The sequence below is a fragment of the Oryx dammah genome, unplaced genomic scaffold, assembly GCF_014754425.2.
Source record: "Oryx dammah isolate SB20612 unplaced genomic scaffold, SCBI_Odam_1.1 HiC_scaffold_6, whole genome shotgun sequence".
NCBI lineage: Eukaryota > Metazoa > Chordata > Mammalia > Artiodactyla > Bovidae > Oryx > Oryx dammah.
In genome coordinates this window covers 17218434-17233432 of record NW_024070190.1, presented here as the reverse complement: position 1 = coordinate 17233432, position 14999 = coordinate 17218434, and the positions used below count along the sequence as shown (strand labels likewise).

Here is a 14999-nt window from a genome sequence, read left to right as displayed (position 1 = left end):
ACGGAGCCTGATGTATCATTTATTCAATGGCTGCCTTCATGAATGAATGCGTGAATTCAAGGATGCGAAGCTCTTGGCGTCCTCTTGAGTATGTTGGGGTGCCGTGTCTGCTTACCTCTACCTTCCCGGGGACCACATTTATCGACACCAACTCTCTCAAATGACAGCTGCCCTACCTCTGTGTGTAGCTGGCAGTGACTGTGCTTTCGGGGGCTGGAAATATGTCAGGCTGATTTTGGCTTAAGAGTAATCCACTTGTCTTATTTTGGTTTACTTTGTACTCACTGTTTTAAAAAAGGGAGTGGATCCTTATTAAGAGGTCACTACATGGCGTGTATGATGCTGAGCCTTGGGGATTGGAGAGGAACCGTCTCTGCCTTCATAATAAACTTATAGCCACTGAGGTTGTTCCACTTTCCCCCGTAAGTAAATGGATGGAGCCATGACTACTTGCTTGGTTCAAGTGAGGCTGATTATTGACTCTCTGAGTCACTGTCTGCAGGAGATGCCTGTGGGGGAACACAGCACGAAGGAAAGAGAATGGGCTGCATGGTCAGACAGACCAGGCTTGGAAGCCAGTCTCTGCCAATTAGAAACCGGGGGCGCCAGACAAGGTACTCAGTCTCTCTGAGCCTCACCGTTCTTATCTTCTAAATGCAGATAATGATTTGGTTTTAGGACTTCGGGGATGCTTCTTGCCTCCAGCAAATGGTGCCATTTGTAAGTGTGAGCTGTTTCTGGGACTTAGGAAATATCATCATTTAGATGAGAATAATGGAGCTCTCTAAAGGGAAGTGTTAATACAAATAAGATTGAAGACATGCTATCACCTTTGCCCCAGAAGAATGGGGGGCAACTGCATTTTGTTTACAATAAAGAAAATAACCCGAGTGATAAACTTCACTCTCAGAGTGAGTGCATTTCACAAGTGTGTGTCATTCAAATTCTGTTGCATAGGAGCTACAGGTTCTATAGACAGGGGACCTGAAGAAATTGCACGCACAAGCTGAATGCACCATTCAGATCAGTTCAGTTCAGTCACTCAGTCGTGTCCGACTCTTTGCAACTCCTTTTTTTTTTGCGACTCTTTGCATAGTCGCTGCAGTATAAAACCTGAGAGGGGAGACTCAGCTCCTAATTCCAGTTCAGTGACTTGTTGGTGATAAGAGACCTGTCTCTCAAAAGTCTGTCTTACCCTCTAGTGTCTCCTCTCTAAGCTGGGAACACCGGTATTTGCCTTGCGTAGTCGGATCCAGGGAGAATGAGATGCATTTGGTGTGTTGATGCACAGGCTGTGAGGCCCAGGGTGGGACACATGTAGAAGATGGTTACTGTAGGTGACCTTGGTTTGAATCAGGATCCACAGCAAAGCTCCAGACAGCAGCAGAGATGGGAAAGACAGGAATGGTGTTTGCACTTTCTCCTGGGCGTGGTGCCCACTATATTTTCTGGCAGTCAGGAGAACTGATATGATTCTGGAGCTGGTAAGCTGTGTTAGTGATTCCAAGCCAAAGAAGACCACACCCAGCACCTCACCAGCTCACACTGCCTGGCAACCCTTCCCTTCACATACTTGATTTCATTGTGTTCTGTCTTCCAGCTCTGGATGAATGCTGCCGACAATTTGGAGCTCTCTCTCTTTTCCCATCTACTGGAAATCCTTCAGTCAACAAGGTAGGCTGGGCTTTGGCAGCCTGGGGGTTACAGCTAAAGTTTCATGCCAGGAATAGGAACCAGGACAGGACAGTCAGTCGCTCAGTAACTGTGGGCTTCGCCCGTTCCCAGGGCATGAGGTCCCCAGGGGGCAGCGGGTCTGTCTTAGTCTATTCAGCTGCTATAACAAAAAATACCATAGGCCAGTTCAGTTCAGTTGCTATTCAGTCATGTCTGACTCTTTGTGATCCCATGGACTGTAGCATGCCAGGCTTCCCTGTCCATCACCAACTCCTGGCGTTTGCTCAAATTCATGTCCGTTGAGTCGGTGATGCCACCCAACCATCTCATCCTCTGTCGTCCGCTTCTCCTCCTGCCTTCAGTCCTTCCCAGCATCAGGGTCTTCTCCAGTGAGTCAGTTCTTCACATCAGCTGGCCAAAGTACTGGAGCTTCAGCTTCAGCATCAGACCTTCCAATGAACACCCAGGACTGATCTTTAGGATGGACTGGTTGGATTTCCTTGCAGTCCAAGGAACTCTCAAGAGTCTTCTCCAACCCCACAGTTCAAAAGCATCAATTCTTCAGCGCTCAGCTTTCTTCACGGTCCAGCTCTCACATCCATACATGACCACTGGAAAAGCCATAGCTTTGACTAGATGTGTCTTTGTTGGCCAAGTAATGTCTCTGCTTTTTAATATGCATCTAGGTTGGTCATAGCTTTGCTTCCAATGGAGGCCAGAGACTAGGGGACTGACAAACCACAGAAGTTTATTTCTCACAGTTTTGGAGGCTGGAAATCTAAGATCGGGCTCTGGCAGATCCAGTGTCTGGTGGGGACCTGCTTCCAGGTTCATAGTTTGCCATCTTCTCACTACAGCCTCAAGTGGCAGAGGGGTAAGGGAGCTCTCTGAGGTCTTTTATAAGGACACTAATTCCATTCATGAGGGCTTCACCCTCATAACCCAAGCATCTCTCAAAGGCCTCTCTCCAAACGCCATCACATTGCTACTTTTTGAACTAGTCAAGGCTCTTTTGATAGCAAATGGCAGAAATAGAACTCAAACCAAATTAAAGAAGGAAGAAATAGAGGGTGAAAAGGAAAGCAGAGAAAGGGAACATTTATTGGCTCCTACAGTTGACAGAGGCAGATCTTCACATGTTGTCTGGATGGTGCTTAGATTACTTTATCTGAGATCTATCCCTGGTCTTGTCTGTGCTTTCTTCCATGCTGGCTTCATTCTGGCTGGGCAGCTTCATAGAGTGTCCGCAGCTCTGCACAGTCAGCAGACAGGGCTTCTTTTCCACTCAATACTCCTAGCAGTAGGATAGAGTCTCACGGGCCATCTTAGGTCATGTGGCCAGGCCAGGAACATCTCTTGCCCTCTGGACCAGGTGGAGGAGAGTTAGAAAGAGGTAAGTCCCAAAGAAAACCAGGGATTGTGATCAGAATAAGGGAGAAGGGAGGCAGGGAAGCCAGTCTATCAACCCCCCTCCTTCCTTACACAGCGGGCTGTTCACATCCACCTCCACCTGACTCCTCACAGATCAGCTGTTCTAGTGATCATTAGCACCTTAGCGTTTGAAGGTGTTTGCAACCACCCTTTCCTTCATCCACTCCTGACTGACTGACTATTATCATCCACTCCATTCCACACCACTTCTTAGTGCTGGAGGTTCAGGGAAGGACAAGACACAGCCCCGTGGAGAAGGAATGCAGAAAGCAGGCTGCTCAGTGCTGTGAAGAGAGCACGAAGGACACGGGGGCTTACAGGTGCCGACCGCACATCTTTCCACTGAACCCACGAGTGCAAGCCACACGCAGAACTGGCGGGTTCTACCTCTTCTGTGTATCAGGGATATGGGGCTCTTGGCGGGTTCTACCTCTTCTGTGTATCAGGGATATGGGGCTTGGCAGAATTCAACACAGCAGTACTGAAAGACAGCTCAAGAAGGAGCGATCCATCCACATTCATTCTCTTTTCTTTCCCCCTTCCCACTGTCTTTCTGTACCTGTTGTTTCCTAAGAGACGGACATTCACCCTGGGAGCTGTTTTCTTTGAGGGAGCAGAATTTACAGGAAATTGTATTTGCGATTACCTGAGGAGGGGCTGCGGAGGCTTGAATCGCATCTCTCTCCCCTTTGACTCGCAGCGGCACGTTCATCCACTTTGTGGTTTGGGGCGAGCAGGAAGACACACGGGCTGACGGGCTGGCCGAGGCCGCGAGCCGGCTGTTGGGAAATGCTCCGTGGTCCTGCTCCAGGCTGCTCTCTTTGTTCGGCGTTTTTTGAGACCAGCATTCGTTTTCCCTGAGGCTTGGAATTTAAAAGTCGATAACTGGTGGTTGTCTTTGAAGGCAGTTTCCGGTGGGGGTGGGGGTGGAAGGGCATGAGAGGCTCATCCCCAAGCGACTGGGGCACTGGGCAGACGCATATTCGATGGATGTCTGGCAGCATTTTGACGAGTTGCCAGGAGGGCATGAGAGTCAGAGAGCCATGGCGCAAACCCAGACTGTGGAACCTTTTTAGCAGAAACACAGCAAGTTTGGTTCATTCCAGTAAAAGCTTTTGCTGCCTCTCTCCTGGGCTCACCAGGGAAGGACCCCGGAGTGCTGAAGTCGCTCACCAGGTACAGCTTATTCCCAAGCTCGTCTTCCTCTTCAACGAGCCAGGCCTCACCCCCTCCAAGATGTCCACCATCATTGACATCCTGGGCTGTCAGCTGAGGGGCCACTTCAGCCTCCAGGACTTGCTCAGGTATTGTGCCAGCTTCCCCGGGGAGAGGGCAGAGCATCAGGGCTGCTTCATGAGGGAACAAAGGCCCCAGCTCTCTCCTTATCACACTCAGCCCCGCAGCACTGCCCTTCAATGCAGCAGCGGGTTCTATTTCCCTGGAACCTCCTAGAAACATTTTCTCTGTTCATGGCTTGAAAAAAGGGGTGGGTCCCCTGGACTCCTCAACAGGGCTGTGGGCTCACTGCTCCCTGGTGCTCAGACACACCTACCAAGAACCCTAGAATTGCCGTGCGCCCAGCCACCCTCACCAGCCAGTGGCCCAACACACCTGCCTTCTGCAGACTTCGCAGCTGATGGGGCATTTCAGCCACGTCTGTCCTATTGACCTGGCAGAGCCAGAGTCCGCTTCTCTGATGAATCTGACAGATTGGAGAAGTCTCTGGAAAGATCACACTGACCGCACAGTGACACGATTCCCCCTCAAGTCCTCCCTTGACGTGCATGTGGGTGATTCTGTGCAGAAAACCTTCATGGGTGCTCGGGAGACGTGGGCCAAGCCCACAGCTGAGAGTGTCCTCTTTCTGCCTTCAGAATTGGGCTGTTTGTGGTGTACACCCTCCAGCCTTCGTCGGTGAACGAGAAACAGATCTGTGCGGACAGAGCCCCGGACCCTTCCCTGCCCGGTGAGAAGACCTTCCCAGGAGCCAGTCTGACGGCTGCAGGGCCACACCCACAACGGTCCTGACAGCACATGCCGCGGGGCCGGTTTGAGTGCAAGGCTGCGGGAAGGGGGGGGAAGGTGCCCCCCGAAAACCGAGTTTCTGTTCCCGGGTGCTGTCTTCCGAGGCCGCAGCTATATGAGCCACAAATAAAAACAAATCGTGTGTTCTTCCTGCACAACCTGGAATGGCTTCCAAGTCCTGCAGGACAACAGCTCCCTGGAGATGAGCAGGCGGGCGGGCGCCTTCTCGCCCCAGCCTCTGCCTCCCTTGGCGAGCCTCAGGTTCAATGCTCTGCAGCGCTGACCACATTCTAATGTGTGACGGTCTGCCATCCACCCGTGCTCAGCCCTGCTGGCCCTCTGCAGGGTCACCTCCCCTACCCCACCCCACCCCACCCCACCCCACCAGGCCAGCCATTCCCAGTCCCACAGAGCAGACCAGGTCACCTTCTCTAGGCTGCTGGAGTCCCTGTGCTTACTCTCATGCAAAGGCTGGTGATTTGATTCTTTGAGTCTCTCGCTCCTCAACCAGATTCAGAACAGCAGCTGCATCAGGTTCTGAATTCCCTCTGCTAGGGGCAGACGTGAAGGGGACCATTACTGACCACTTTGTCCTGGGCCTCCTCTGTCCAAGTTGGGAGCCTCTAACCACGTGTAGCCATTTAAATTAAATTTTTTGAAATGAAATGCAACTAAAAATTCAGTTCCTCAGTCACACTAGCCGTGTTCCAAGTGCTGAATAACCATGTGGAGCGAGTGGTTACTGCATTAGACAGGGCAGATAGAGAACACTCTTATCACAAAAGATTCTCTTGGCTGTCACTCAATCCAGATAAATTAGCTCTTATCCTTAGATCAAGCCTGAAAAGTAGGAATTGCTATTCCCATTTTGCAGATGAGAAAACAGAGACTCAGAGACTATGACCTTAAAGAGAGAAGGGGCCAGAATCCAAATAGAGGGTACTCTGACTCCATTTCCCCAAGCTGCCACATCACTTATGTTTCTACAGCATGCTGTGTGCCTTGAATTGGTGGTAAAATAACTGGCCAACCAAGGGGCTGAATGAGTGGATAATTAGCTAACAGTATACTATGTACTCCGGAGAAGGCAATGGCACCCCACTCCAGTACTCTTGCCTGGAAAATCTCATGGATGGAGGAGCCTGGTGGGCTGCAGTCCATGGGGTCACAAAGAGTCAGACACGACTGAGCGACTTCACTTTCCCTTTTCACTTTCATGCATTGGAGAAGGAAATGGCAACCAACTCCAGTGTTCTTGCCTGGAGAATCCCAGGGACAGGGGAGCCTGGTGGGCTGCCGTCTATGGGGTCACACTGAGCCGGACACGACTGAAGCAACTTAACAGCAGCAGCAGCAGCAGCAGCATACTATGTACTCAACCCTCCTTCTCATGGGGATTCCCTTCTAAAACTTGTATCTAGCTAAATATCTACAAAGACAGTATTTATTTGTCTTTCAAGGTCATAGTAACACTTCAGAAGTAGAGTTTCTTCTCCCATTGGATCCACATACCTCTCGCTGCAGTTCAAGCTCTATTTTTAGTGCAGCCTAGACATGCAAAAGCCTGGACTAGGGCAGAGACCCAGACTGAGCACCATAGTCTTCACCACTCGGCTGCCACTGCCTTGCATAATGCCCAGCACATAGTAGGTGCTCAGGAAATGTTACCATCCATGATAATTTTAAAACTCTTTCTACTGGAAGAAAAATTTGACCCTATCATTTGGGGGGGGGGTGGGCTATGGGGAACATCAAAAACATCTCTAGTTAAAGGAAACTTTAGAAACATTTCCAGAAATTCTTTTTAAGCATTAAATGGAAATCTAGAATTGAAAGCCAAAATTTCAAGTCCCATGCATGTCTCAACTCCTGGGAGAACTAAGCATTTGGTGAATATGATTGCCTACTGCAGCAAATATTATGTCTCTTTACATCCGTTTTCTCTCAAATCTGCATTTTCTTTTTTTTGTAGCTGGAAGCCAAACATCTGGAAAGACAATCTGGCTCAGAAACCAGTTGCTGGAGATGTTGCTCAGTGTAATATCTTCTTCCCAGCTTCATCTGTCCTCTGAGTAAGTAGTTCCAGAAAGAGTGATTTGCCACAAGGCTGCTTCATAAAGGGTGCAGTATTAAAACCTTTTCTTAATGAAAAGTTTAGCATCTCTGAGTTGGTTTTCTGCACTAGTCAGAAGGAAAATTATATTCTCTCCACCCAATAAAGCAGACCTTGCCCTAAGATATTCTGATGCAAATGTTAAATGGGCATGAGTGACTCAAAGCAGATTTGGTATCATTACAATAAACTCTTCTTGTCACCATCGCTATATTGTAATTGTTATTGTCTTGGCAGTTGTGATAATTACTGATTTTGATGTCCTATACTTGGCAGACAATAGAATGGAGAAATGGTTAGCCTAAATAACATCTATCAAGGAAAAGGCTTGCCAAATTCTTCTGCTATTTACTGTTAGTCATTCAGTTATTTTTCCAAGTTGGAAAAAGAAGTATCTGCCTTCAGTTAACTTTCAAAACAACACGCAGTCATGAAATTCCATTAACTCTCTTGGACTGCCTGCTTTATCTCGGCTCTGGGGTCACTAATTCAGTAGCTATTTGTTGAGTACCTACTGTGTGCCAGACACTGTCCTCCTTCCGAGAATGCCATCCTGAAAAAGTCAGTCCAGATCCTACCCTCACTAAGCTGAACTTTTAGTGTGTATGTGGTTTGGGCAGGGAGGCATCAGGGTGGGGAGTTACCCCTCAGTAAATCAGCCTTGTACATAGTGCTTTAACGGTCTCTAGATTTCTAGAATCAGTGCCTGGCAGAGCATGGAAGGTGCTTTGGAGGTGAGCTGCATGCGTGCTGACCCAGTGAATTGCAGCCTCCCAGGCTTCTGTGTGCATGGGATTCTCCAGGCAAGAATACTGGAGTGGGTTGCCATGCCCTCCTCCGGAGGATCTTCCTGACCCCGGGAGATGAGCTAGTCTCTACCTTTTCACCTTTTTGAAAAGGAATGTAACGTAGTGCTTAAGCACTTGGGCTCTGACAACTTCACCTCCTGGGTTCAGCTCTGCCCTCGGCGACCTTAGGGAGGTGACCTAAGCCCTCTATGTCTCTCTTCTACTCATCTTTGTGAAGATAAAAATAGTAGCAGCCATAGATAGAAATTAATAGATGGATAGCTCTGAGCATGGTGCCTGGGATACTATATAAACTCTTAACAGCTAACTACGCTCACCATCACCACCACCACAGTCACCTCCATCATCCTCTTCATCGTCATAATGAGGGAAGATGATCAGAGCTCACCAGTCATCCAATTACTAAATGAAGTCTTGGCTGAAAGAGAGGACCATCTCTTGACTCCTAGTTTCAGTGGCCATGCCCTCACCTCGCCTAATCTGGCAACTGGCGCTGAGACTGCTGCCCAGCCAGGATGGACCCTTTCCTGGCTCTCAGGAGACTCAGGTTTTGCTGAACAATTGCCCCGAGCATCGGCTCCCGTCTCTCTGTCCTCCACTTCCCTCTAGCAAGTCTGTATTCTCTAGACACATCGTTTTAAAGTTCATTATTGAAAGTGACAGTTAAACATTTTTTTTTGTCTAAACTAATAAAGATGCATAAATATGGAGCTATTCCATTAAGATTAATTCTGAACAATGTATTTTAAAAGGGAGTTAAGTAACCATGATGTGTTTTATGTGACTACATTGATGTAATTAGCAAGTGGCCAGACACTGTGTAAGTATGAATATTAGTGAGCAGGGCTTTATCATTTGGTACATGGTTTCCAGTTGCTTTCAAAAGCTTTGGCCAGCTTATGCTTCAGCCATTAATAGGCAAATTCACCTCTTTCACAGCAGCCTTGCCAACATTACCAATCTTTTAAAATGTAATATATACTTTGCTGAGTGATGTCCAGATGTTGACCTTAACCTGCCTCTTCTAGGTGACTAATGAAGCTGGATGTTATTTGTATTTTCTGGACATGTCATTTGCTTATGGGCTGAGAGATAATTTATAGCATTTATTGACCCCCTTCCCCACCCAGGACAAAAGAAGAGATGTTCCTGAACCTGGGGTCCGACTGGTTCCTGCTCTTCATGCAGGCCCACGTGCACCCCAGCACGGTGGTGTTGGGCTTGAAGCTGCTGCTGCACTTTCAGTCGAGCCCCTCCCTCCGAGGGCGATTTAAAGACGGCCTGCCTGCAGGCTCCTGGGTGGAGCGCAGCTCCGAGGGCACGGACATCGTGATGGGTGAGTGTGTGGCCCTCTCCAGGAGACAGGGTCCTGTGGATGAGGACCTGCCAGGACTAAGGCGCCTTCACATTGCCTGCTGTAGCGTCACCTTGACCTTGACCCCTTCCCCCACCTCTGACTTCCTTTTTCAGACTCCTCCCCACACGGCCTCACTGCTCTTCAGATGCTGGGGACTTCTTTCCACTCCTCAAAGTCTCCTTAACTCTTTCCTTCTTGCAGAGGTGCTTCCCCAACATTCAACACCAGCACAGCTCTCTGGGCTAGTGTGGATTCAGCCTTTAGGTCTCGATTTTATGTCACTTCCTCCAGGAGAGGAAGGTCCCATGGCAATTAGAGCACCCCTGTTACACTTTCTTTCTTTCTTTCTTTCTTTTTTGTGGGGGGAGGGGGTTTAATCATAGTTTACAAGCATATTTTTATTTAGGTATTTAATTCTGTAATGTCTGTTCCTCCCACCACATTGTAAGTAGTTGATGAAGGCCTGGGGTTCTGTATATTTTGTCAGAACACTACATTCTTATTGCCTATGCAAAGAGGGCTTGCTACCTCCATAAGCATCTGTGTTGAATGAATGAATGAGCACATCAGAAATGGGGGGAAAAGTTCTTATTGAGCACACTCTTGTGCTCTATATGTATGACGTATTTCCATCTGGCATGTCTGTAGGATGGGTTGGCGGAAGGGAATTCCTTCCTTGGGCCCAATCCCCATGTTGACCAGAAGCAATTGTTCTCAACCGGATTTTGTGCCCTTCTCCCTGATCAATAGATAACCTGAAGAGCCATCATCCAACGCCTGACCAGAGCCCCTGCCTGCTTCCTGGGTTCCGAGTCTTGAGTGACTTTTTGGCCCACCATGTTCATATTCCAGAAGTCTACCTCACCGTGTCCACCTTCTTCCTGCAGACACCACTCACGGAGCTGATGGACGGGCCCAAGGTAGGCTCCAGGGGCTCTCCGGATGGAGTGACACACCTGGGTTTCTGTGTCCCCCAAGTCTCTCCTCACCTCCCTCTATGCCTCCCAACTCTCATCCTGACCCGCTTCCTTCCCTGGCAGTCCCACCTCCTTGCTTGCTCTTTAGATATCCTCGACTTCCTCAGCCTCCGCCTCCCTTGTCCCTTCCAGCAGATCTCTGTTTCCTATCAGTCCCACTTTTAACTTTTTCTCCTTCTGGGTAGACAGATCACACGATGGTGGGGGCAACATGGGGAGGTTGGATTGCTGCCACCGCAGACATCGAGCCTCATCCTATCACCTTCAAAGAAGCATGTCCCTGTACCTTAGTAATGCCCCTGCTCCCCCGCAATCTAGTGTGAGCCTTACATGCCCCGAGTCTTCTAGCCCACAGGTACCCTTTGCTCAGATGACCTGCATCACAGTAGCATGGAGGCCCCCAGGAAGGAGCATTGCCTCAGGACTCCACCTTCCATCACTTGTGTATTCCAAGACCATCTTTATTACCTTCTCTCACTGTCGCTGGCAAAGGTCACCTTTTGAAGGCTGAACTGTGTTCCTTGCCATGCCTTTCCCAAGTGACTGCTTGCCTTATTGTCCTTTCTCTATATTTTCAGCATCTCCTTTTCTACTGATCCTTTCCTCATTGACCCTAAGTATGATAAATCATGTCCCACCTAAAACCGGAAGCTGCCCCCTTGGCTCACACTCTTGACCAACTGCTGTCCTGTTTATCGCTCCCCTGTTCCTCCTCCAAAGAGGAGTCTCCACTCACTGTGGGGACCTTCTCACTAGCTTCTTATTCACTAGCTCACTGACTTGCACCAAATCCAAGGTTTCATTGGCTCCTGTTCCTGTGGGATCAGGTTTGGAGTCCCCAGGCAGCATCAAGCCCCTCCCTGATTGGGATCTCACTTGTCTCCCAGCCCATCCTCCTTTCTTATTGGCCCTGTGTGCTGTGATCCTCAAGTCACCTCCCCAGTAAGACCACCTGCTTTGCGCTTGCCTGCCCTGGGCCTTTAAGGAGCCCTCTCCCATCTCACCTTCCTGGAAAGCTATCTTCCCTCATTTCTCCACTCAGATGCCACCTCGGGCTGAGAACCCCTAGACAGCGGGAACCTTTCTCTCTCAGGCCTCATCACGCCCTCACCTTGTATGGCACCAGCGCATTTACGGCTGCTTCTCTCCGTAGACGCTGAGCACGTCAGTTACAGACCCCGCCTCCTGCTCAGCCTCCTGAGCACCTGATAAACAGACCCAGAAATTGTTTCTTGGTCCTGATAGACTTGAGTTAAACTGCACTGTATAGACATCATTGAAGGGGCACGGTTTTGCCGAGGACTGAAAAATTCACCTCTTGCATATCCCTATCTCAATCTTGATATATGTTAATAGTATCACACGTCACACTTCAGAATCAAGTTCTTCACATACTTTGATAAATTCATCGAAAATGTGTGTTTTTTTCCTATACTGTGGCTCAGGAAACAAACATTTGCTGAATGTCAGGACTTGTGACAGATGTTTCACATATTTTATTTCACTTGATATTTATAACAATCCCATGGGGCAGATAATGGAAGTTTCCATTCACAGAGAAGGAAACTGAACTGCCAAGTGGCTAAAGAGCTTGCATAAGCCCAGCTTTTAAAGAAGCAAAGTCAGATCGTCCTGCTTGTCAACCCCATGCTCTCTCTGACTGCACTTGCCCAAAAGCCTTTGAATTTGTCATCTTTCCTGCAATCTCACTTACAAAAATTCATGAAAGTTGATTGGGAGATTGAGTATTGCTGATGGCAGACCCGATGCCAGTTGCTGGTGGGTCTTCAGCCTATCTTAGACATGTGTGTTTCCCTTACGCTCCATCAGTGGGCTGAAATTCCTCCAACGGACCAGCCACCTGGGCTGCTACTGTGATGTTTCGTCTTTCTCACTGGGGCCCCCAGAGAAGCATGGCATACTGGGTGGCAAGCCCGTGCCTTTGGTGTACAGCCCAGGTCTCTTACAGCGCTTGCCTCCTCTTTCAGGACAGCCTGGATGCCATGCTTCAGTGGCTCTTGCATAAACACCACCGGGAAGAAGTCCTCCGGGCAGGGCTGTGCACTGAAGGCGCCCTGCTGCTCCTAGAGATGCTGAAAGCCACCATGAAGCAGGTGAGACCCGCTCCCCACATGCTGAGAGGGGTTCTGCTGGGAAGACAGGCCCAGAACAGTCAACCTTGACTTTTCCCAGCAGCTTTCTGGTAGTGCTGATACTTTGCAGGTATTATTCAGAACTTTTGATAGAAGAGGCAAGGTGACAACTTAGGTGCTCAATGGGAAACCCAGCCTTAATGTCCCCAGTGGAGTTTATGTGTTCTTACCAGAAGACATCTGTTTTCCATAAACATTTGGCTTCCTTCACTGGGAGATTTAAGGCCTCCAGTCAAAGGGAACATTTCTGGGCAACTGCTTAGATTTGAGAGCTTCAGGGGCCCTGTGGTCCCTTCCCTTCAGGGGCCTCTTTGCTCAAGAAGCACACCTCGACCAGGACAGGTAGGCCTCTCATGAGTGACCCATCAGGAAAGACCTGTCTTAGAGAAGACATATGCCGGCCAGCTGCAGACGTGACGTGGACAGCCTTCGATTCAGGCCTTCCAGGTCCACCTTGAAGGTGGTGGAGAGGTTGTTTTAGAACTGCAGGAAAAGGCCGTGTGACTTGTGAGCAGGACTGATTGTGGACCAGGGAGCAAGAACACCCATGAAAAATTCTGGCTTCATTCTATAGACTCTAAAGACAACTGGAGGTTTGATATGTGTGGAAACCTAATTGCCTCTGTAAAATGATGCATGATTACCTTTAAAATAAGAAAACAAAAGTAGAATTAAAAATCACCTGAAGCACCCCCAACCAGAGATAACCACTGTGAACTTTAGTAGAATATTTTTCAGACACTTAAGAGTATACCCTGGCCTTAGGGAATCAGACCACATAAATTCGTGAAAGTGTTGGTCACCCTGCCATGTCTGACTCGTTGCGACCCCACGGACTGTAACCTGCCAGGCTCCTCTGTCCATGGGATTCTCTAGGCCAGAACACCGGAGTGGATACCCATTCCCTTCTCCAGGGGATCTTCCCCATCCAGAGACTGAACCCAGGTCTCCCCCATCGCAGGCAGATTCTTCACTGTCTGAGCCACCAGGGAAGCCACGTGTTTCCTATTGCCTTTCTTCCCCCAACATGTTGTTGGAAATCATCTCTATTTGTAGATGGAAATTTGTATTGTTTCTTGGAACATTCATTGTTATAAAAAGTCTGTAATGAGCTTTCTTGAGCAGACGTCTTCTCTTTCTAGTTCGATGGCCTCCTTGGTATAAATTCCAGGATGTGGGATACTGGGCCAAGGAGCACTTCGTGTGCTCTCCTTCTCAGGAAGGTCACAGTAGACATTATACGTATATATTCCTCTTGACATGCGTCCCACAGTCTTGTACAGATGTGCTTGGCCCAGTCCTCACAGCCTCAAGAGGGAGGGAACATATATATATATATATATATACTTAGGGCTGATTCATGTTGCTGTATGGTAGAAACCAACACCATAACATTGTAAAACAATTATCCTCCAGTTAAAAATAAATACAAAAATAAATACTCTTTTAACATGTATTTAGATGATTACATGTTTTTTTTTCTTTTAACCAGTTACCTCTGATGAATTATATCAATAGATTTCCTTACATTCTTGCACAGATCTCACTTTCTCACTCTGTTCTTATTCTCTCAGCATGCTTCCTTATTCTGCTTGTAAATATTTTATTTATGATTTTGCAGTCGTGTTCATAAATGATATTAGGTTTCAGTTTTCTTTTTTCACATGTTGTCAGGTTTCGATATCAGTATTATGCTAGTTTTATTAAAAAAAGATTCTTTCATTCAAGAAGATGCTAAATCCATGACTCATATTATTTAAATCATTCCTATAAAACAGCTTCGGCCTGAATTTTTTTCTATTATCACCTTGCTTAGGCTTTTAAATGTCTCCTTGACCTAGTTTAGGTAATTGATATTTTTAAAAAATCTTCCCAAGTATTCAGTTTGCATAGATGGTCTCCTTTAATTCATTTAATTTTCTTTGTGATTATTTTCCTCTTCTTATTCTTAATTTGTAAGTTCATGCTCTTTTTTTACCTTGCCCATCCTATTACTTAAGGAGCTGAAGATTTGTGGATTTATAAATAACAACTTTGAATATATATGTCATTCCCTTCATTTTTTTCTGGCTAGTTCTAAAATTTTGATATTTGACATCTTCAATTTTGTTGTTTTCTAGAGTTTCTGCAGTTGCAGATTTAAAGAAATTTTTTATTAAAAAAAGAGACCTTTTTGATTCATCTTTTTCAATGTCCGTGTAGTTAAACTTTTTTAAAAATTGCTGTTATTTATTTCCAGTTTATTTTTGTCCTAGTCAAAGCAAGTGATCTTTACACTTTCCATCTGTGGGAAATTTATTCATGGCTTTGTTGTAGACCTAATGTGCAGTTAATTTGAGGATAGCTGAAAAAAATTTGTTTTGCTGCATAGAAAGTTTGTTAGTTTTTAAATCAATGCGATTTAGAAAAAGCAAACCAATGAAATAATATGAAAGCATTTAAAATGAAGAAAATACCTAG

General features: G+C 47.2%; 1 protein-coding gene across 2 annotated transcripts in view; it reads left to right on the top strand.

Moving 5' to 3' along the window:
- Positions 1 to 14999, top strand: part of WDFY4 (WDFY family member 4) — a 247195-nt gene that overhangs the window by 99209 nt on the left and 132987 nt on the right. For both annotated transcript variants that reach the window (XM_040242853.1, XM_040242852.1), the window contains exons 25-31: positions 1601 to 1674; positions 4248 to 4409; positions 4980 to 5071; positions 7103 to 7202; positions 9183 to 9388; positions 10160 to 10329; positions 12375 to 12500. In XM_040242853.1, coding sequence (XP_040098787.1) covers positions 1601 to 1674; positions 4248 to 4409; positions 4980 to 5071; positions 7103 to 7202; positions 9183 to 9388; positions 10160 to 10329; positions 12375 to 12500 — 930 coding nt within the window. The remainder of the gene's footprint in view (positions 1 to 1600; positions 1675 to 4247; positions 4410 to 4979; positions 5072 to 7102; positions 7203 to 9182; positions 9389 to 10159; positions 10330 to 12374; positions 12501 to 14999) is intronic.